The following is a 19,880-nucleotide window of genomic DNA, read 5'->3' on the forward strand; positions in this document are numbered from 1 at the left end:
AAGCTTGGGGGAATCAGAGGTGGTGTTAGAAAACAATAAATTCAGCACAAACAGTTCTGCCATGTTGCATGTTTGTGCACAGAGTAAGAACAGCCAGTCCTCGGACTCTGGAGACAGAGAATGTCCTGCAGCAACCTCTGGCTTAGCAGATGGGACCCGACAAACTAATCCTCTGAGATGCTTCAAAACACTGAAATAGGACCGGGGGACAACAAAGACTACAATCCCCAGAATGCTCAGTGAGGAAATGAAGTGGGTGGAGCCGCACGTGCCGGGATTTGTTGGGAAGGCTAAGGCCACGCTTCCCAACCCCACCCCTCCATCCCCCCACCCCTCGGCCATACACACCCGCCCCAAGACGGGGGGCGGTCTCAAAGGCAATCGGTAGTTGTAGTCTTTCGAAACCTGTCGGCGTTTAAAATCGCCGGTGAGGAGCCTGACGGGATTTGTAGTCTACGCAAGAGGCGGAGGAGAGCGCGCACGCGCAGCCGAGGCCGGGGCGGGGCCGCGGCACTGCGGTGAAAGCCGAGGCAGCGGGCAGGCGAGCAGGGGGCGGGCGGACATCTTGGGATCCGAAGAGTGGCCGGGCCGGCCGAGCCCTCGGGCCGCGGACGCCAGGTGAGCGGGGGACTTGGCATTTCGGGGTGGGGGACGATGCCGTGGGTCGCCCACCCCGCCTCCCAGCGTTGCCCTTCCCTGCGCGGGGTAGAAAGCTGCCCACACCCGGGAGTGGCCTCAGCCTTCAGACCCGGGAGGGAGCTGACGGCGGGGCGGGGGCGCCCGGGACGCGGTTGCAGGAAGGGCGGGGAGCGGCGCCCTCCACCTGAACCGCCGGGCGCCTCTCGTGATGGGGGAGACTCCCTGGAATCCCCCCGCAGCAGGGCCGCCGCGCGGGCCTCCTCGCTGGGATCGTGACAACCCCCCGAAGCTTTCGGCGCCGCCGCCTCGGCGTAGGGACAGCTGCCCCGTCTCCCGGGGCACGGACCCCTGTGTCTTCTCCTTGGACTGTGACAGGTCTCACACTGGGCAGCACCCCGTCCACTCAGCTCAGTGACAACTCGGTGGCACCATGTCTTCCCGCGATGTCGCTTCCTTGGGGCGAAAAGCCCCACCACTCCTTCAGGCCTCTGCACATGAACCCCAAAGCAGGCTCCGTCTCCCCCAGCTTTCCCTCTTCACCGCTGTCACTCTTCCCTCCCGGCTCTCCCTCCCCCACGCCGTCACCCTGACCTTTTCCGTGCTGGAAACGCTCTCTTTTAGATGCCCCCACCGGGGCTGCTGCAGGTTCACCTGAGTAGCCGCTGGCTGCTGCCACCAGTCTTTTCCTTCAGTGAAATGTGCCGTGGAGTCCAGGGCCCCACCTCTGGTTCTGTGGCGCCCTGAGCTACCTACAACTTGATACCTATGGCCTTGGTCTATGCCCAGGGCTCTACCTCCATTTTGCATTTCTTTCCCTAGCCTCAACCGGCCTGAGGGATGGCGTTGTCGGCACCTTTGGAGACAACTCACTGGCCTGGGAGACCTTGATCTCACAGTAAAAGGCTTTATTTTCCCGTTTATTAAATTCTGCTGACCGACTCCCTGTGAAATTAATACCAGGGCTGATCCAGGAAATCTAGAACCAAATTAACCCCTTTTCTCCAACAGTCTCTATTAGTTTGACCTACATAGTTTGGATAATTCGGGCATTCCGACATGCTTGCCTCTTGCTTGTAGGTGCTCTGGCCAGAAGGGAGCTACTTGGTGCATCTGGAATCACAGTTCCAGCTGGAAGGATCTAGGAACCCATTCCACCTGCCCAGTCCTTATTTTTATTGCACTCTGGGGCCTTTTGAAAGAGGGGGTGTCAGAAATAATAGCTTGGGTCATTGGCGGTAGTCTGCCAGCACCTTTCTCCTCTGTTCTTTGCCTGCTTATCTGATTGCCTGGGAGAAGTTGGAGCCACACTCCCAGGTCCTTGTCAGGGCCTGAGGCCTTCTTTCTCTCCTCCCACCCCCACCCTGCACAGCCTTTCCTGGAATGTTTAGGCTTCTGAGGATTCAGCCCCTGCTGCCTTCCCGAAGGCTGGAAGGAGCCTGAGAGAGGGTGCCTCAGGCCGGAACCAGCTGGAGTGATTGCTACCGCCAGCCAGTCATTCCTGCAGCCGCAGGCGGGCCTTCTCAGTGACTCACTGGCATTAGCCCCAGTGAGAGTCTGTACTAGAGGGGGTTGGAAAGGACCCTTGCTGAGCTCAGCGCTGTGGAGGGGGAGGTGGGAGCTACTCTGGCTCAGCCCCAGAAAAGGGAGGGTCAATGGCCTTAGACTCCTGGGCCCTAGTCTCTCCTGGTTTTCCCCCATCTACAGTGGAATAAACAGGAACTGGAGCCTTGCTGAGGGGAGGGGCGTGCCTGGGAGGGCCACAGGGTCACTTGCTAGAGGGTTGAGTCAGGAAAAAAAGCAAGCCAGTGATCTGTGCAGCCCCACAGGGGCTGTTGGCCAGGCTCCTGAGGTCTTCCCTCGCCCCACCCCTGCCTGTCCTAGGTCTGTTCTCAGAGCGATGGGCCGCCGAGACTGAGCTGCCGCCATGATCGGAGGCTTATTCATCTATAATCACAAGGGGGAGGTGCTCATCTCCCGGGTCTACCGAGATGACATCGGGTGAGTGCCCTGGCTGAGCCAGCTGTGCCCCTGCCACCGCAGCCCTCCAGCCCCAGCATGCAGGACCAGGTGTGTGCCATCCAGAGGCTTGACTTGGGCCACTCTGTCCCCTCACTGCATCCTGGAAGCTCAGCTGCTATAGCCCGGGTCCCAGCAGGTCTGACATCCAGCTTGCCGGCCACTAAGTGGGACCTGAGCAGTGGCGTGGCTCCCGTAGCCCTTCCTCCTCCCATTTCCCCTGGTTACGAGCCTGGTTGTAGGAGATGAGTGCCGTCTCCCAGGCAGGCAGATTCCTCCCTTAGGGAAGTGGAGTTAGTGACCAGGCTGCAGGTACTAATCCTTCTGCGTCTTGCTCTCAAAAGCTCTCATGCTGAGCGCCTGCACTGGATTCTCTTGAAAGCCTCTCTAGGCTGCCGACTCCTCTCCCACTCCCTTTCTTAGGAGGTGTCAGGCTGCTGATTCAGCTGCTTTCGGTTCCTCTGGAAGAGAGGTTGTGAGCAAACTTGAGGCACTTCCAGGCCATTGCGGGAAGGGCAGGGAGGCCATGCTGTCCTTTCTGGTCCATAAGGGAAGACTCTGAGCCGCTCCATGTCCTGGGACCCTTAGAACCTCGGTGCCACAGCCTTACTTCTCATTCTGCCCCACCCTGCATGGCACTGTTCCTTCCTGGCTGAGGGGCCCTCTCCCCACCTCAGCAGCTCTGATGAGATTATGCTCCTCTTGTTCCTGCTACCTTGAGAGCAGGGACTTCCTCAAAGAGCTTGAGATAAATAGTCAGGAAAATGGGCCTGTAGCAGTGCCCGGCTTCTTGGCTCCCTGGCTGATGGGCTGGCCTGGCCTTTGTGGCTGTTTGCCCCTTACCTGGTGGCACGGCATGAGCTAGACTTGGGGGCAACACCTGGCCTGTGTGACCTGGCTGGCTGGACCTGGCCAAGCCGGGGCAAGGTCACACACTACCTTGCATGCCTTGCTGTGCTCTTATCCCTTGCCTGTCTTGTCTGCTGCCACCTCATGGTGTGTGCCGTCCTCCCAGTGTGTCGTGTGTCTAACCCTCTCTCTCGTTGCTGTCACTCTCCTCTTCTTGCTGGCGTCATTTCTCTCATCCCATCTCATTGGCTGCCGTAGCAATAGGTAAGGGGCCTGTCAAGCTGCTGCCCAGGTACAGGTGGGTGGGGGACCTTGCCCACCCCACCCCCACCCCTGTAGTCCTTCATTCCTTGAACTTGTCCTGGAGTTGGATCCCAGACAAGAACGGGTGGCACAGCTCCATGGTCCCATGGTACTTCTCCCGCAGAAGGGCAGAGCCTTCTCCAAACTCACGCTTTGTGTAACTTCTAGAGGCGTCAGCTTTGCCCACTGCAGGGGCTGCTAGTGGGAGGACTAGAGAAGAAGCAGGCTCTCATTCTCTCATTCTCTCTTGTCCTGGAACTTACCAGGACGCTAGAGGTGGCAGCTGGTTATAGGTAGGAAATTGGAAGCAGGCCTAGCAGTCAGGGACATGGCTGCCCAATCTGAAGAGCTTTAGTTTATTAAGCTTACGTCTGCCTTCCTGCACTGCCTCTTCACTTCCCTGTTTCTCATGGTCTTTGGCCCAGCTCAGGCCACCTCCTGTGCCCCACTGGTTCCCTGCTGGTGTAGGCATTGGCTATAGACTGTGTGACAGACTTCAGCTGTGAGGAGGGTGGGGCTCTCAGCAGCTGTGGTTGGTCCCTGAGGTTTGCCTGAGCAGTCCTGTGCACCCTTTCCCCTCAGGAGGAATGCAGTGGACGCCTTCCGGGTCAATGTTATCCACGCCCGGCAGCAGGTGCGCAGCCCCGTCACCAACATTGCTCGCACCAGCTTCTTCCATGTTAAGCGTTCCAACATCTGGCTGGCAGCTGTCACCAAGCAGAATGTCAACGCTGCCATGGTCTTCGAATTCCTCTATAAGATGTGTGACGTAATGGCTGCCTACTTTGGCAAGATCAGCGAAGAAAACATCAAGAACAATTTTGTGCTCATATACGAGCTGCTGGATGGTAAGGCCAGTGGGGCTGTGGGCCTAGGGTGGGGATGAACCCGACTGGGCCCAGCCTGGTAGCGGGAGCTGGGTGGAAGCTGCGGTGCATGCTGAACTTTCTGGAGTGTCTGCTCTCTCGGGCTGGGATTAGGCCAGTTCAAATCCAGGCCTAAAGGCTGCCCTGAAGTGGAACACAGAAGTAGGCCAGCAGGTGGGGGCTGGGGAAGTTTCAGCTGGAACGTGACTCTGGCTTCCGTGCCTGGACCTCCCGTATTCTCTTCCTTCCTTGGTGGTTTGCACCTTCGTTCACCTCCTCCCAGCTCTCTCTCCATCTTGGCAGCTGCTTTGGAGCCTGGGAAAGGGCGAGGTGTTACAGGCCCCTTGGGGTGCACTGCTACCTCTGTTTTCTGAAAGGTGTGCTCTGCACATGAGCCCTCCCACTTTCCCATCATCTGTTTTCTAAAGAAAACAAGGTCTCAGCCTTTTGACCTCTGACCCACTGGGCACGTGACACTTCTGCTGATTTCTTTACTTGAAAAAAATCAAACACTGTCCTGTTTTCTTACAAAGCACAGAACCCAGGGTAAATGCTGCAAAGCTGAAGGGAGGATGCTGTGAATGATTCTCCAGGGTCTTTGCCAGCTTTGCTGGCCAGACGTGTCCAGGCCAGGGGAGGGACTAGAATGAAGGCACCTTCAGCTCTGTCCAGGGCCTTATGATTCCCTTCCTTTTGCAGAGATCCTGGACTTTGGCTACCCACAGAACTCTGAGACAGGCGCTCTGAAAACCTTCATTACCCAGCAGGGCATCAAGAGTCAGGTACTCACATTGTACAACCACTGTTGGGGTGGAACCCAACTTCCCTTCATGCCAGCTGGCCCCAGCCTTGTCCGAGCTGACTCATGAGTCCGCCCTTGACAGGAAGTACTGGCTTGAGCCTCCTGCCATGACTGTAGTCCTCTTTTGTCCATGTGGCTCTCCCCACCGCCCAGGCAGGAGCAGCTGACTCAGCATCTCTGTTACCGGGAATGCATCTCAAGCAGTTTCTTCCTGCACTGGGGGCAGGGGTGGGCTGTCTAGAGGAGCATGCTGGGCCTGCTTCTAGGATCCAGGCCTCATGGCCTTCTCCTTCTTTTCTGCCTCTCCTGCGGCTTCGTGTGGGCGCCTTGTTGGTCCTGCGGCCTACAGCATCAGGTAAGCCGTCCTGTATGTCCACCCTTGCAGCTTTGCGCTGTTTCTGCAGGCCTTGCACCATGCAGCAGGTGGAGACTAGAAGGGAGGAGGGATGAGGCTGCAGTGGGGACCCAGACAGGAGGATTAAAAGGAGAGAGGAGTGAAACCTCTGCTGCATCTCTGCCTCCACTTAGACAAAAGAAGAACAGTCCCAGATCACCAGCCAGGTGACTGGGCAGATCGGCTGGCGGCGAGAAGGCATCAAGTATCGCCGGAATGAGCTCTTCTTGGATGTGCTGGAGAGTGTGAACCTACTGATGTCCCCACAGGGTGAGGGCCCTCTTATGGGACAGCCAGAGGAGGGGCCAGGGCAGGATGCAGAGCCTGCCTGTTTGACTCAGCTGCTCCCATTTATCTGTTTGGTCACCAGGGCAGGTGCTGAGTGCCCATGTGTCCGGCCGGGTGGTGATGAAGAGCTACCTGAGTGGCATGCCCGAGTGCAAGTTTGGGATGAATGACAAGATTGTAATTGAAAAGCAAGGCAAAGGCACAGCTGATGAAACAAGCAAGAGGTGTCTGATTCAGGGGAGCAGTGGGAAAGGGCAGGCCTTAGAGGGCTCAGTGGGGTCTGGGGGAGTTCTTTCTCAACTTCATTTCTGTTGTAATCCTACTGTCTTCCCAAGGGTGTGCTTGGCTAGTTGCTCTTGACACCAGTTCTAAGAGCAATGAGAGATGAGGGGTTTGTCTACCCTGCTCTCGTCAGAGGACAAGCCCTTTGGTGGGTCTTCAGGACCGAGCTTGCACCTGCTGATGCCTCTGCCTGGTGTGCCTGAAACACCCGAGTCCTGAGCAGCAGCATCTTGAGGGGAAGGGCATGCAAAGCTCCCACTCATTCCAAACTCAGGCAGGAAGCTGCATTTGGGCTTCCGTAGTCTGTGGTGTCAGCCTTGGGTGGTTCCCCAGCATGACAACTGCCACTCTCCTGGGCCAATGAGATTTCTTTTGCCCCAACTACAGCGGGAAGCAATCAATTGCCATTGATGACTGCACCTTCCACCAGTGTGTGCGACTCAGCAAGTTTGACTCTGAACGCAGCATCAGCTTCATCCCACCAGATGGAGAGTTTGAGCTCATGAGGTGCCACTGGGGTGCTCCTGACAGAGTGGGGACAAGGAGGGAAGGGAACAGCTCTCTGGTGCCAACCTTGATCCCCCTCCCCAAAGGTATCGCACCACCAAGGACATCATCCTTCCTTTTCGGGTGATTCCGCTGGTACGGGAAGTGGGACGCACCAAACTGGAGGTAAAGGTGGTCATCAAGTCCAACTTCAAGCCCTCACTGCTGGCTCAGAAAATTGAGGTGAGGGCAGGGAGCTTGGGGAGGAGGAAGAACTTGGCTCCAGGAATAAAGGCAGCTAATGTCAAGGCCTGATCCAGCTCCCTGACAGATACATCCCTTTCAGGTGCGGATTCCAACCCCACTGAACACAAGTGGTGTGCAGGTGATCTGCATGAAGGGGAAGGCCAAGTATAAGGCCAGTGAGAACGCCATCGTATGGAAGTGAGTCTTCATGAGGTCCCAGCAGGGATCGAGATGCCACAGTGTACTCTCTTGTTAGGTTTTGCCTCTCGTCCTCTCCAGTGTGTGTGGGGGAGGGTGAAAAGTGTGCCTACTTGCGTCCCAGGAGCCTCTGCTTGTGCTGTCGGCCCTTGCATCCGTTGTGTATCCCATGCCTACACTTGGTTGTGCATGCACTTTTCAAGATGCTTTAACGTTTCTCCACTTGCCCCTGTCATCTCTCTGTGAAACAGAGCAAAGGATATCATACACGTGTATTTAAGCAGGAACTGCAGCCATAGTGCTAAAGGAGTAAACAGATGCAAGGTTCCATAGTGGCTCTCAGGGTCCTTCCGCAAGCTCCTAGACTCTCTTCCTGCTTGAAATGAATAACCGCCCTTGAAATTCTTCCAAGCTACCACGGGCACTTGCTGCCCATCATCTCTGTGTTCCCAGGATCAAGCGCATGGCAGGCATGAAGGAATCGCAGATCAGCGCAGAGATTGAGCTTCTGCCCACCAATGACAAGAAAAAATGGGCCCGACCTCCTATTTCCATGAATTTTGAGGTATGGCAGAAGAGGGACCTACAGCCATGGCAAGGTGTGCTGGGAAAGACTTGTTTGTTTATTTGAAAAATAGTGTGCCAGAGAGAGGTGGGTGGGGAGGTGGGGCTTGGATCCAGAGTGAGATAGCTTCCATCTGCTGGTTCACTTTCCAAATGGTTATGATAGTCAGATCTGGACCAGGTTAAAGCCAGGAACCCAGAACTCTATCCTAGTCTCTCATATGGGTGGCAGGGGACCAAGTAGTTGGCCCGTCATGTGCTGCCTTCGCAGGCACATTAGCAGGAAGCTGGATTAGAAGTGGAACAGCTGGCACTTCAGTCTAGGATGCTCGCATCACGGGTGGCAGCTTTAACCCACCATGCCACAGTGTCAGCTCCAGATCTTGGAAATCATTCTGATCTACCTCTGTGCCTTAGGGCTGAGGAAACTGAGGCCTAGGAAGAGGAAGTGACTAATTCATAAACCTACTTCTTCTGCCTTCAAACCTCTTAATAGAAAATGTTATTGAACTGAGAAAAATCTGACTTCTCTTAGCTTGTAAAACAATTCTTTTGGGAAAATTTTGATCATCTGAATGCCAGGTAAGACACCAGCTTTACCTATAGACAGGCTAGTGAGCTGACTTTGCCTTGAAGTTGTTAACACGGAGCAGCGGAAGTGTGTTCTAAAGCAGTTCTTTGGTCACTGTCTCCTGCTGACTAAAGGAATTGATTCAAGTTATCACAGGCCTGACTTCAAACCCAAAATGCCTGCTAGTTACTCTTGGGATACACTTTCTTCTTCAGTACTTCATGAGGGCTCCTCACCCCTGGTTTCCCCCGGCTTTCAAGATCCACTCATTTCCATACCTATAACAGAGATGAGGGAGGGAAGGCAGGGCTATGGAGCTTCCCAGAGGAGAGCAGCAGTGAGAGGAAGGCCACATTCCTAACTGGAACTTACCTGCGCAGGTGCCATTTGCGCCTTCTGGCCTCAAGGTGCGCTACTTGAAGGTGTTTGAACCGAAGCTGAACTACAGCGACCACGACGTCATCAAATGGGTGCGCTACATTGGCCGCAGCGGCATTTACGAGACCCGCTGCTAGTTGCCTGTGGCAGCTAGCCCACTCCCCTGCCCACCCTCTGCCATGGGTCCGGATGCCCCCGGCCACCACACATCAGTGTCTCCTCCCTCCCTCCTGCTTTGCTGCCTTCCCTTTGCACCAGCCCCCGAGTCTAGGTCTGGACCAACCACATGTGAGCTGGACAGGTGGAGCAGTCCCTGGGCTCCCTGGGCAGGGTGGTTTCTGGGGCTCTTGCTCTTCCATCCGTCCGTCTGTCCTGGCCTGAGTGCCAGGCTCTGAGTTCTGTGACCAAAGCCAGGTGGGCCCTCTCTCCTCCCAACCCCTGTGGCCACACCTCTGGAGTGGGAGGGTTGGCTGCCCCTCACCTCGGAGCTCCCCCAAAGGCCAGTAACGGATTCCCAGCCCTCAGTCCCTACTCTGCTTTGGGATAGTGTGAGCTTCATTTTGTACACGTGTGACTTCGTCCAGTTATAAACCCAATAAACTCTGTAGAGCGGAGTTGGCCAAGTGTTGACATGGGAGGGGAGCTGGTGGGATTTCTCATACTGCATGCTTTGAGTACAATTTTGAATTTTCTATTCTGTAGGCTCTCAAAGCTCTTCCCCCCTTTTGTTCCCAATGGATAGGCCTCTCCTGGGCCTGTGGAAGCCTAGGTCTTCTGGTTTCTCCAACAGAAAATAGTCTCAAGACCATGCTACCCCCAGGTCCCTAACTCTGAGTCAGGTATTATTTAATTAGCATAGATAAGCAAGGTTAACTTTTGACCCTGCAGCCTTCCTGAGAGACCCCACTTAATTCCAGCCTTGCCAGTTTCCCCAGGCTTTGGTGCCTTGGTGGGCGGAGGGTAAGGAAAGATTGGATTCTGGAGGGGGTGGGGGACACCACTGGGGACTCCCCCTGCTTCTCAGGAAACTTCCTGGATACTGTCACCATTCCACAGAGCTATGTGGTGAGCAAGTCTCTGAAGGAACTGCCCATATCCTGCCAGTGTATTAGGGAAGATAAGAGTTGATTTTGCCTTCACAATTTCCCTTCCGGCTTTCTTAAACAAAATTTGAGAACATTTCAAAAGTAGGGTAACACAGTGCACCCTCATATACCATCATCCAATTTCAACAATGATTAACTCACGGCCAATTCCTAGTATCACATCCGATCTGTGCTCATTTAATCCAGATATCCTGTCAAAATTTCCACAACATCCATCTGGATCCAAACAGGGTCCACTGTGGTTGGTTAACCCATCTGAAACGTTTTACACTCCTACCTTTGCCTCCACTCTTGCAGTTTTTAAAGAAACGAGTTCTGTAGTTTCCCCATCAGAATTTGCCTGTTGGGTCTCCTGCCAATATATCCCCCTTTACCTTTATTTCCTATAAAATGGTTATTTGATCTAGAGGCTCAGTTAACACAGGGTTTGGGCAGTGGTTAATCCAAACGGGTAATTATGTAATGTTGGGTCATAGTTTTAAAGCCAGGTCTCAATATTGACATTAAATACAACGCAGTAGCCTCATTTTGGGGGAAAATCCCTCGCTTTTTACCTGAGGGAATCCTTGAAAGTAAACAGCCTTTCCCTGTAATTTAACTGAGGCTTGGGTGCAGAGAACTCAGCCCTGGGATGGGACGCAGCTAGGGACTAAGTACCAGTGAGCTTATCCGGGCTGTGATCTGGTTTTCCGCCCTTCGGCGGTGGGGGAAGTTGCGCCCTGGGGCGGTGAAGAACTGAATGGGCAAGGTTCGCAAGGGTCGGCTGAACCCTGAGGCCGTGGGAAAGGACTGGGGGTGCTGGCCAGCCGGCTGACGCAAACTCCAGGGCCTGAGGCCCCGGACCACACCGGCGGACGCACGGAACGGAGCCGGGGGCTTCTGAGTTCAGAAAGCAGCGTGAGTCAGCAACGCTCACAAAACGGGTCCGTCCAGGCACGCAGTGGCAGATGCGCCCCGCGGGAGCACATAAAACCGAGCAAAGCTACATCCTTATCAGCCGCCCTTCTCGGGAGGCGCCCACCAGCCGGAGCTCCGGCGAAGCCTCGAGCCCTGATAACCCCCGCGCGCGCCTGTCCCGCCCCACCCCTCGCCTCCGGCTCTGCGCCTCCCAGAAGGCAGCGAGAACGGCACATGTGGCTCATCCCTCAGCCGAACAAGCGTCGCGCAGGCGCTGAGGGCAGCTCCGGCGCAGACTCTGAGCTGCGCTTGCGCACGGTTCGTCCGGGCCAGCTCAACCCACCCGTGGGTTCCGCGCACGCCGCTTCTGTCGTACGTCGCTGCTACGCATGCGCTTTGGGAATAGGGGCGAGCTTTCGGGGACGGGTAGGGGGCGGGTCTACGCCGAGGTCTCAAGGCGATTGCGCGTACGGGATTCCTGCTGGAACATGGCGACTTGCGCCGAGATCTTGCGGAGCGAGTTCCCGGAAATTGACGGACAGGTCTTCGACTACGTGACGGGTGAGCTGAACCGAATCAAGGGGCTGGGGAGGCCCAAGTGGAGCTCAGGGGGAAAGACTATGGGAGGGCAGTGCTGGGGACCGCTGCCAGGCCTCTTCTCCGCGTGACCTCTTGTCCCGAAGGCCGGTTGGGTCTGGAGCCCCGACTGGGGGCCGCGATTCAGGGACTGAAACTGCTTGTGTGTCCACCTTGCCCGGTGTCCTGCTCGTCCTGCCACGCCCGGCCCAGGCGTCCTGCACAGCGGCAGCGCGGATTTCGAGTCTGTGGATGACCTGGTGGAAGCTGTGGGGGAACTGTTGCAGGAGGTGTCCGGGGACAGCAAGGATGACGCGGGCATCAGGGCCGTGTGCCAGCGCATGTACAACACTCTGCGCCTGTACGTGTCGGGATCGGGGCGGCGGGGACTGCGGGGGCCGTGGGGCCTTTCCCTCAGTTCCTAACTCCGCACTTTCCATCCCTACCCACCTAGCGCCGAGCCACAGAGTCAAGGAAACAGCCAGGTGCGACTGGATACCCCCATCCAGTTGTCAAAGATAACGGAGAACTACGGTGAGCGTGAGGGGAAGTTGAACTTGTTGCTCCAGCCACCTGCCCCCTGCAGCTCGAGCTGCCAGACTTGTCTCTCACGAACTTGGTTGTACTGAGGCCAGCATGAAGGGAAAGGGCGTGGAGGGGTCTCCGCGCCTGGGTAGGGTAAGGAAGTCTGTGGCCTGGAGCAGCCTAACTTGATTTCACCTCCCAGCTTTGCAACTTACTAACTGCTTGACCTTATCAGAAGAGTTGCTTGTGTGCCTACACCAGTGGGGTTTATTGTCTTGGGGGTGGGGAGGATGGTAGCCCCCATCCCCAGGATGGTAAGGCTTTTGTGTTTGTGTCCCTGGTTCATGTTAATCACTCCGAACCTTAGTCTCCCTTCTTTCTGGGAGATGGGTGACTGCTTTTTTTTTTTTTTTTTTTTGTATTGGTTACAGACTGTGACCCCAAACTTCCAGGACTGCTGAAGAGGGAGCAGTCCTCGGTGAGGAGGCGGGGGGAGGAGGGGCGGTGTCTGAGGTGGAGGTGGGGGTCGGCTGTCCTTGCCTGAGTCCTTGAGTCTGTTTGTCGCGGCTGAGCTGAAGTGCTCCTTCTGGGGGTCCCTGTTCTGAGCCTGCACCCTAGGGTGAAGTGGTTTTCTTTGGAACTTTAGACGGTAAACGCGAAGAAGCTGGAGAAGGCGGAGGCACGGCTGAAGGCGAAGCAGGAGAAGCGCTCAGAGAAGGATGCCCTCAAGACCTGCGGCCCTCCGTGAGTGCGGGGAGCAGAGCCAGCGCCACGGGGCGAGCGGTGGCTGGAGGCGCTGAACGTCCTGTTCTCTCCCTTCTAAGAGTCCTGGAAGAGGCGTCGGCCAGCCAGGCGGGCAGCAGGAAGGAGAGCCGGCTGGAGTCCTCCGGCAAGAACAAGTCCTACGACGTGCGGATCGAGAACTTCGACGTGTCTTTTGGTGATAGGTGAGGGGGATGGTAGTGAGGGTGGCATTCGTCTCCTTTTCCAATTACAGGAGACTTTGCAGAGGTGAAACGGAGCTACACACAGCGCCCCGAAACCAGCTGGTCTCCTTTCTACCACCCCTGCAGGGTACTGCTGGCTGGAGCCGACGTGAACCTGGCGTGGGGCCGCCGCTATGGGCTGGTGGGGCGGAATGGTCTGGGGAAGACAACCCTGCTGAAGATGCTGGCCACCCGGAGCCTGCGGGTTCCAGCCCACATTTCCCTGCTGCACGTAGAGCAGGAGGTTGCGGGAGACGACACCCCTGCCCTGCAGAGCGTGCTGGAGAGTGACAGCGTGCGGGAGGACCTGCTGCGGCGCGAGCAGGAGCTCAGCAGCCAGATCGCAGCTGGCAGGTGAGAGCCCCGGCAGTCACCTGGCCACGCAGAGCTCGGGACTTGCCACTTGCCACCACCGGATGGGACGCTGGTGTTTGTTCTTTTTTTTTTTTTTTCTTTAAAGATTGATTCATTTTTTTTGAGAAGCAGAGTTAGAGAGCAAGGAGGGCAGAGACAGATTTTCCAGCTGCTGGTTCATTCCCCGAATAGCCATAACAGGCAGGGCCAGGCCAGGCCAAATGCAGGAGCCTGGAACTCCATCTAGGTCTCCCATGTGGTGGTAGGGGCCCAAGCACTTGGGCCATCTTCTGCTGCTTTCTCAGGCACATTAGCAGGGAGCTGGATCAGAAGTGGAGCAGCTAGAACCGGAATCGGCACTCATATGGGAGGCTGGTGTCACAGACAACAGCTTAACCCATTGTACCACAGTGCTGCCTTCTCCCCTTCCCTCCCAATGCTCTGTTCTTCCCCAAATGCTCTTGCCCCTGCTACTTTGTGCAGGTTCTTCCTGTCTTCTGTTCCTGTCCCGGCGACAAGGTGGCTAGTTGCCCGCCTTGCAGCTGTGCAGGGTGCAGGGGGACATCCTGCTGGGCTGCCTACACTCAGGCCGATTGTTTCTTCCCCTCCCTTGCAGGGCGGAAGGCTCTGAAGCTGCACAGCTGGCAGAAATCTATGCTAAACTGGAAGAGATTGAGGCAGACAAGGCACCTGCCAGGTATTTAAAAGTTTCCCTGCCTTCCAGTTTGACTTTCCCCTCCTGTGAGTTGTTCCAGCGGGGTTCTCTGATGTCTTCACTTCTAGGGCATCGGTCATTCTTGCTGGGCTCGGCTTCACTCCTAAAATGCAGCAGCAGCCCACCCGGTGAGTGGCTCTTGCCATTCCTGACTCTTGAGCGCCGTTGGCCCTGCCCTGATGAACACCCACCCCTGACGTGGCTCTTTCTTTAGGGAGTTCTCGGGTGGCTGGAGGATGAGACTGGCCCTAGCCCGGGCCCTGTTTGCTAGGTGAGTCTCCTGGGCCCTGTGTATGGAGCCCTGTGGACAATGGGTCTTGGCTCTTTGAGAGGTGGCATTTGAGTCCCTGACCTGCATACGACCTTATGCCATGTGTTCTTTTTCCTAGGCCGGATCTTCTGCTGTTAGATGGTGAGCCTGAAATGGATGCTCCTGACTTTGGGATGAGGAAGGGTGGTAGCGTGTAGGTTCCTAGTTCTCTAGCCCCTCAGTCACAAGGGTGTGCTCCCCACTTCTTCTCCAGAACCCACAAACATGTTGGATGTGAGGGCCATCCTATGGCTGGAGAACTACTTGCAGGTGAGGGCCTCCAGACCCTGGTGTGGGTTCCGGGCAGGTGTGCTGGTGTGGGTTCTGGGAACTGACTGCCCTCCCAAACTGGGCCTGCCATCCTGTAACCCCCTCAGACGTGGCCCTCCACAATCCTAGTCGTCTCCCACGACCGCAACTTCCTGAACGCCATCGCCACAGACATCATCCACCTGCACAGCCAGAGGTTAGACGGTTACCGCGGGGACTTCGAGACCTTCATCAAGAGCAAGCAGGAGCGGCTGCTCAACCAGCAGCGGGAGTACGAGGCCCAGCAGCAGTACCGCCAGCACATCCAGGTGTGTGGGGCTCCCACAGCGTGCATGTCAGGAGTTGGGGGTAGTGAGAGAGCCTGACCAGTGCCCGCGCTACTCCTACCTCCCTCCCCCACAGGTTTTCATTGATCGCTTTCGCTACAACGCCAACAGGGCCTCTCAAGTGCAGAGTAAACTCAAGATGCTGGAGAAGCTGTGAGTACTGTGTTCCCAGCTGGGCCCTGATCCTCATGTCCTTGTCTCTTCCCTCATTTTGCAAGCCAGCCCTCGCCCTCCCACACTAGGCCTCCGTTTGCCAGAAGCCACCTTTGCCTTCTCCTGCAGGAGAGCGGACGTTCTGTATTGCTCTTGCAGAGTTCATCTTGCCTGGGCAACCACGGATCTGCTTCCTGTCGCTGTTTGCTTACTCTGGACATTTCATTTAAACGGAGTCATAAACATATAGCCCTTTGTACCCGATTTCTTTCACTTAGCATCATGTTCTCAAAGGTCATCCATGTTGTGTTGTAGCATGGATTAGTACTTCATTTACTTTTTATGGCTAAATAATATTCCATGTGTGTGTAGGCACATTTCGTTCAGTAACTTATCAGGGGCTTGCCTCCATTTTGCTTATTATGAATAATGCCATTATGAACCTTTGTGTAAAAGTTTTTATGTGGACATATGCTTTTAATTTGCTGGAGTGCATACCCACTAGTGGGTTTTCTGTATTACTTGGTAATTCTACATTTAGCTTTTTGAGGAAGGGTCAGAGTATTTTCTAAAGGAGCCGCAGTGGTTCACATTCCTTCCAGCAACGTAGGAAATCTCCAGTTTCTCCATATCCGTGCCGCTAACTGTTCTAGTGGATGAGAAGTGATAGTTTGTTGTGGCTTTGATTTGCACTTCCTTAATGACTAATGATATTGGGCGTCAGGGATTTAATCTTGAAGTGAATGGAGCTTAAAATCATAAGGCTGAGAGCTTTGTGACGGGGGAGTATACACGTGGTCCACCCTGAATGAGGACACTCATGTTTGGCAGAGTGCAGTGGACTAGAAAAACGTCCTTCTCCATGGGTTATGTGTGGTGGGAGCGTAAGCCTTTTCTGAGTTTTCTCTGTGCAGGTGCTGTTGTGCAAGAAGAACAGATATTTATTTTTAATCTTTTTAAGGATTTACTTATTTGAAAAGCTGAGTGACACGAGGCTAGCACTGTGGCACAGCAGGTTAAGCCGCAGCCTGCAGTACTAGCATCCCACATGGGCACCTGTTCGAGTCTCGGCTGCTCCACTTCCGATCCACCCCTCTGGGAAAGCAGCAGAGCTAAAGCACTTGGGCCACCCTCCGCTGCTTTCCCAGGCTCGTTAGCAGGGAGCTGGCTCAGAAACGGAACAGCTGGGACTCAAACCAGGGCTTTGATATAGAATGCCAGCAGCACAGGCTGCAGCTTAACCACTGTGCTGCAGCACTGGCCCCAGTGGTGGTTTTTAAAGTCGTAAGTTTGTGCACCCATCTCTCCCCTCAGACCGGAGCTGAAACCCGTGGACAAGGAGTCAGAGGTCGTGATGAAGTGAGTGCTGGGCCCGAGGGACCGGTGGGAAGCTCTTGTTCCCGGCCACCTCCACGGCCCTCACCCCCGCCTCCTGCAGGTTTCCTGACGGGTTTGAAAAGTTCTCCCCGCCGATCCTGCAGCTAGATGAGGTGGATTTCTACTACGACCCTAAGCACGTCGTCTTCAGCCGTCTCTCCGTCTCTGCTGATCTCGAGTCCCGCATCTGTGTGGTACGTTTGCTGTGTCCCCGCCCCGTGAGCTGGAGCTCTGCTACCCCAGCCTTCGTCGGTACGGCTTGGCCCAGACCCGCAGGCCACAGAGGGAGGGTCTGTGTAGGGGTGGGAGAAGCCAGGGCCTGGGCTGAGGACTCCGTGTGTCGCTGTTGCCGGTGCCCTTCAGAGACGCTGAGCCTGGTCGTGCAGCACTTGATGGATTCTTAGAGCTGTACCTCCTCTTACTGCTCTCAGGTCTGAGTTCTTTAAACCGTGGGGCTTCAAGGGTGTGGCCTGGCCTTGAGGGTCAGACTGCGCATCCTGACTGCTGTTTCCTAGCTCAGTTACCAGGCAGCTCCCTCATCCTTAAATGGACATGACGTCTGCCTCGCTTGGTTGTTGGGAGCAGTCAGTCCCCAGCACTTAGCAGGTACTCGGGTATTGGTTCCCTTTCTGGCTTTACTTCGTTTCTGCACAGTTCCTTGAAACTGTGATGTTGCTTGTTGAGGCGGTCATTGGGACAGGCCGGGACACCGTCTCGCATCGGTCCCTTCTGTGGTGCGCACACGCGTACTCCAGCAGCTCGCGTTTCCGCAGGTTGGGGAGAATGGAGCTGGGAAGTCCACCATGCTGAAGCTGCTCATGGGGGACCTGGCACCCGTCCGAGGCATCAGACACGCTCACAGGTCAGCCTCCCTGCCTGCCTGCGGATGCTGCCTACAGACCTTCGTGGTCGTTGCTTTCCATGCCCTTTCGCCTTCATTTCTGTCTGTAGGAATCTGAAGATTGGTTATTTCAGCCAGCACCACGTGGAGCAGCTGGACCTGAACGTCAGTGCTGTGGAACTGCTGGCGCGCAAATTTCCAGGTGCGTTACGGACCTGAGTTGAGGCAAGACAGCCAGAGCAGGCCCTGCAGCGTGGCCTGCCTTGGGTGGATACAGAACAGCTACTCCTAGCCCCCCACAGACCCCAAGAGTAGATGTCAGGACGTGGGCACTTGTTTGTGTTTTTAAAGATTTATTTAGTTATATACTTGAAGGAGTGACAGGGAGGAGACAAATCTTCCTTCTGATGGTTCATTCCCCTCCCCAAATGACAGCAATAGCCAAGGCTGCACTAGGCTGAAGCCAGCAGTCAAGAATCCCATCCAGGTCTCCTGTGTGCGTGGCAAGGGCCCAAGTACTTGGGCCGCCGTCTGCTGCCTTCGCAGGTGCATTAGCAGGAAGCCAGAACCAGTGCTCCAGTACTGGATGCAGGTGTCCCAACAACAGCTTAACCCGTTGCCCCACAACACCCACCACCAGACGTGGGCAGGGCTGGAGGGTCAGGGAGGGAGCTGGGCCAAGAACCCACCCGATGGGGCCCCTTTTGCAGGGCGGCCTGAGGAGGAGTATCGCCACCAGCTGGGCCGGTACGGCATCTCTGGAGAACTGGCCATGCGCCCTGTTGCCAGCTTGTCTGGGGGCCAGAAGAGCCGGGTGGCCTTTGCGCAGATGACCATGCCCTGGTGAGGTCTCATTTTCCAGCGCTCTTGCCCTCCTGCTTCCTCTTCTTGTGCAGCAGGAAGCGGCCCTCTCCCCTCTGTACCCGAAGAGTTCATTCTCTCCTACCCCTTCAACCCCCCAACTGCACTCCTTGCCGGCTTCTGTCTTCCAGCCCCAACTTCTACATTCTGGACGAGCCCACCAACCACCTGGACATGGAGACGATCGAGGCTCTGGGCCGCGCGCTCAACAGCTTCAGGGTGAGTGTGCCTTTGCACTGACCGCTGCCCCAGGCCGCGGCGCCCCTTCTGTCCCCTGAGCGCCTCCTGCTCTGCTGTCTTTCAGGGTGGCGTGATTCTGGTGTCCCACAACGAGCGCTTCATCCGGCTGGTGTGCCGGGAATTGTGGGTGTGCGAAGGAGGCGGCGTCACCCGGGTCGAAGGGGGGTTTGACCAGTACCGAGCCCTCCTCCAGGAACAGTTCCGCCGGGAGGGTTTCCTCTAGAGCCGCCAGGCTGAGGACCGTGCCCAGGACATGGACTGGTACCCCAGACCCCTGGGTCACCACCGAGGCAACCAACTCCAGGCCATGGACTTCCCCCAGTGGGGCAGCCTTACCCCCAAATCGCTCTCCTGTTGACTGGAGTGCCCGCTGTATGGCGTGGAGGACTGGTCTCCCTGGGGAAGGGTTGGGGCTGCCCTCTGGGGTTAGAGTTCCCCTGGTCCCTGCTCTGACCGGGCCCAGGTGGCTGCTATGTAAATTAAACCCCCCCTGGCATCTCCCTGGCCGCCTCTCTGCTGCTCCCTGGGCAGGCGCAGTGGTTGCCTGCTGCCGAGGGGTGGGCCCTCCGCTGGCGTTTTCCTGGGACCCTTGTTTTAGTTACACGGAGGAAGCCACAGCAGCACCAGCTGTGTCCCTGGGAGGAGCCATCAAGGCCGCCGGAGCATGGAGGGCGCCTGCCTGAGTCCGTGCAGTGGAGTGGAGTGGAGTGTGTGCCCATCACTGCGGTGCTGTTCCCTTCGCCTGGGCTCAGCCTCAGCCAGAGGGGTCTTGGGTTTGCTGTCCCAGACCCCGCTGCTGGGGAGTTTGAACTGCTTCTGGAACCTGGCCTCAGACCCACTCCGCCAGCTGCTTTCGCTGTGGTCTCTGGCCCTGGGCTCGTCCTGCTTCTCTAATCTGGACCCTCAGGGCTGAAGGGAAACATCTCTGTCCCCGTTTTGCTGGAGTGCTTTCCTGTTCGCCGGTAGGAGGGGCCGGGAAGTGGAGAGTGAGAACAGCCTCTGGTGGAAAGAAGTGGGGCACTCTGTTTTCCAATTCAGCAATCTGCGGGGAGAGGAGCGCTTAGCCGGAGCAGTGTGGTTTATAAATGGTATTTCTTGAGGGCCTAGCTGCTGTATGGAATTGTTGCACATAATTAAAATGGAGACATTGCTGTGCTCTTGGTGACAACAGGGAAAGCAGAATCAGCAAAAGGAACTCGCTGGCTTTGTGGAGATTGTAGTCACAAGGCTTAGCCAAGGCCTCTGAGCCGTGAGCTGCGGGGGGTGCTGGGAGAACAGACAGGAAGGCTCTGTTGACTGATCAGGCAGCCAACGAGGGGATGGCTCCAGGTGGCAGGAGGGCTGCTGGGCTGCCTGCTGCTTTACCTCCCTCCCTCCAGAGTCCAAAGGACATATTCCTCCAGCTGTGTGTAGCCAGGTGCACCCCCGGCATTGCTGAGAAAACTCACAGCCCCTGTAATA

The 19,880-nt window shown here is 56.2% G+C and overlaps 2 protein-coding genes across 4 annotated transcripts; both read left to right on the forward strand.

The window, feature by feature from the left end:
* Nucleotides 1–392: 392 nt before the first annotated feature.
* AP2M1 (adaptor related protein complex 2 subunit mu 1) lies at nt 393–9,496 on the forward strand. 2 transcript variants are annotated; one of them, XM_051818877.1, is made up of 12 exons: nt 494–618; nt 1,459–1,534; nt 2,521–2,637; nt 4,390–4,655; nt 5,373–5,455; nt 6,004–6,139; nt 6,240–6,381; nt 6,827–6,946; nt 7,033–7,168; nt 7,272–7,369; nt 7,823–7,934; nt 8,885–9,496. In XM_051818877.1, the coding sequence occupies exons 3-12, from the start codon at nt 2,564–2,566 to the stop codon at nt 9,017–9,019; spliced, it is 1,302 nt and encodes a 433-aa protein (XP_051674837.1). In that variant the 5' UTR covers nt 494–618; nt 1,459–1,534; nt 2,521–2,563; the 3' UTR covers nt 9,020–9,496. The 2 variants fall into 2 exon arrangements, with proteins under 2 accessions (XP_008264842.1, XP_051674837.1); XM_008266620.4 differs by lacking the exon at nt 1,459–1,534 and having other exon boundaries at nt 393–618.
* A 1,643-nt stretch (nt 9,497–11,139) lies between these two features.
* On the forward strand, nt 11,140–19,587 carry ABCF3 (ATP binding cassette subfamily F member 3). Of its 2 annotated transcripts, none has more exons than XM_002716485.5 (21): nt 11,140–11,446; nt 11,675–11,822; nt 11,916–11,995; nt 12,418–12,464; nt 12,633–12,730; nt 12,811–12,933; nt 13,060–13,326; nt 13,943–14,023; nt 14,110–14,169; nt 14,256–14,312; nt 14,431–14,453; nt 14,566–14,621; nt 14,729–14,929; nt 15,024–15,100; nt 16,415–16,459; nt 16,539–16,671; nt 17,251–17,339; nt 17,429–17,520; nt 18,029–18,161; nt 18,311–18,398; nt 18,484–19,587. In XM_002716485.5, exons 1-21 carry the CDS (start codon nt 11,275–11,277, stop codon nt 18,640–18,642), a joined length of 2,229 nt encoding a protein of 742 aa, XP_002716531.4. In that variant the 5' UTR covers nt 11,140–11,274; the 3' UTR covers nt 18,643–19,587. The 2 variants fall into 2 exon arrangements, 1 of the variants encoding a protein (XP_002716531.4); XR_011388017.1 differs by having other exon boundaries at nt 11,217–11,446; nt 16,539–17,083.
* The last annotated feature ends 293 nt before the right edge of the window (nt 19,588–19,880 follow it).

This window comes from Oryctolagus cuniculus, chromosome 4 (assembly GCF_964237555.1).
Source record: "Oryctolagus cuniculus chromosome 4, mOryCun1.1, whole genome shotgun sequence".
Taxonomy (NCBI): Eukaryota; Metazoa; Chordata; class Mammalia; order Lagomorpha; family Leporidae; genus Oryctolagus; species Oryctolagus cuniculus.

Coding starts and splice junctions, on each gene's coding strand:
- ABCF3 (XM_002716485.5), top strand. CDS start 11,275: ATGCGCTTTGGGAATAGGGGCGAGCTTTCGGGGACGGGTAGGGGGCGG. Junction 12,731..12,810: donor CTCAAGACCTGCGGCCCTCC/GTGAGTGCGGGG, acceptor CTCCCTTCTAAG/AGTCCTGGAAGAGGCGTCGG. Junction 18,399..18,483: donor GCGCGCTCAACAGCTTCAGG/GTGAGTGTGCCT, acceptor GCTGTCTTTCAG/GGTGGCGTGATTCTGGTGTC.
- AP2M1 (XM_008266620.4), top strand. CDS start 2,564: ATGATCGGAGGCTTATTCATCTATAATCACAAGGGGGAGGTGCTCATC. Junction 2,638..4,389: donor GTCTACCGAGATGACATCGG/GTGAGTGCCCTG, acceptor CTTTCCCCTCAG/GAGGAATGCAGTGGACGCCT. Junction 5,456..6,003: donor AGCAGGGCATCAAGAGTCAG/GTACTCACATTG, acceptor GCCTCCACTTAG/ACAAAAGAAGAACAGTCCCA.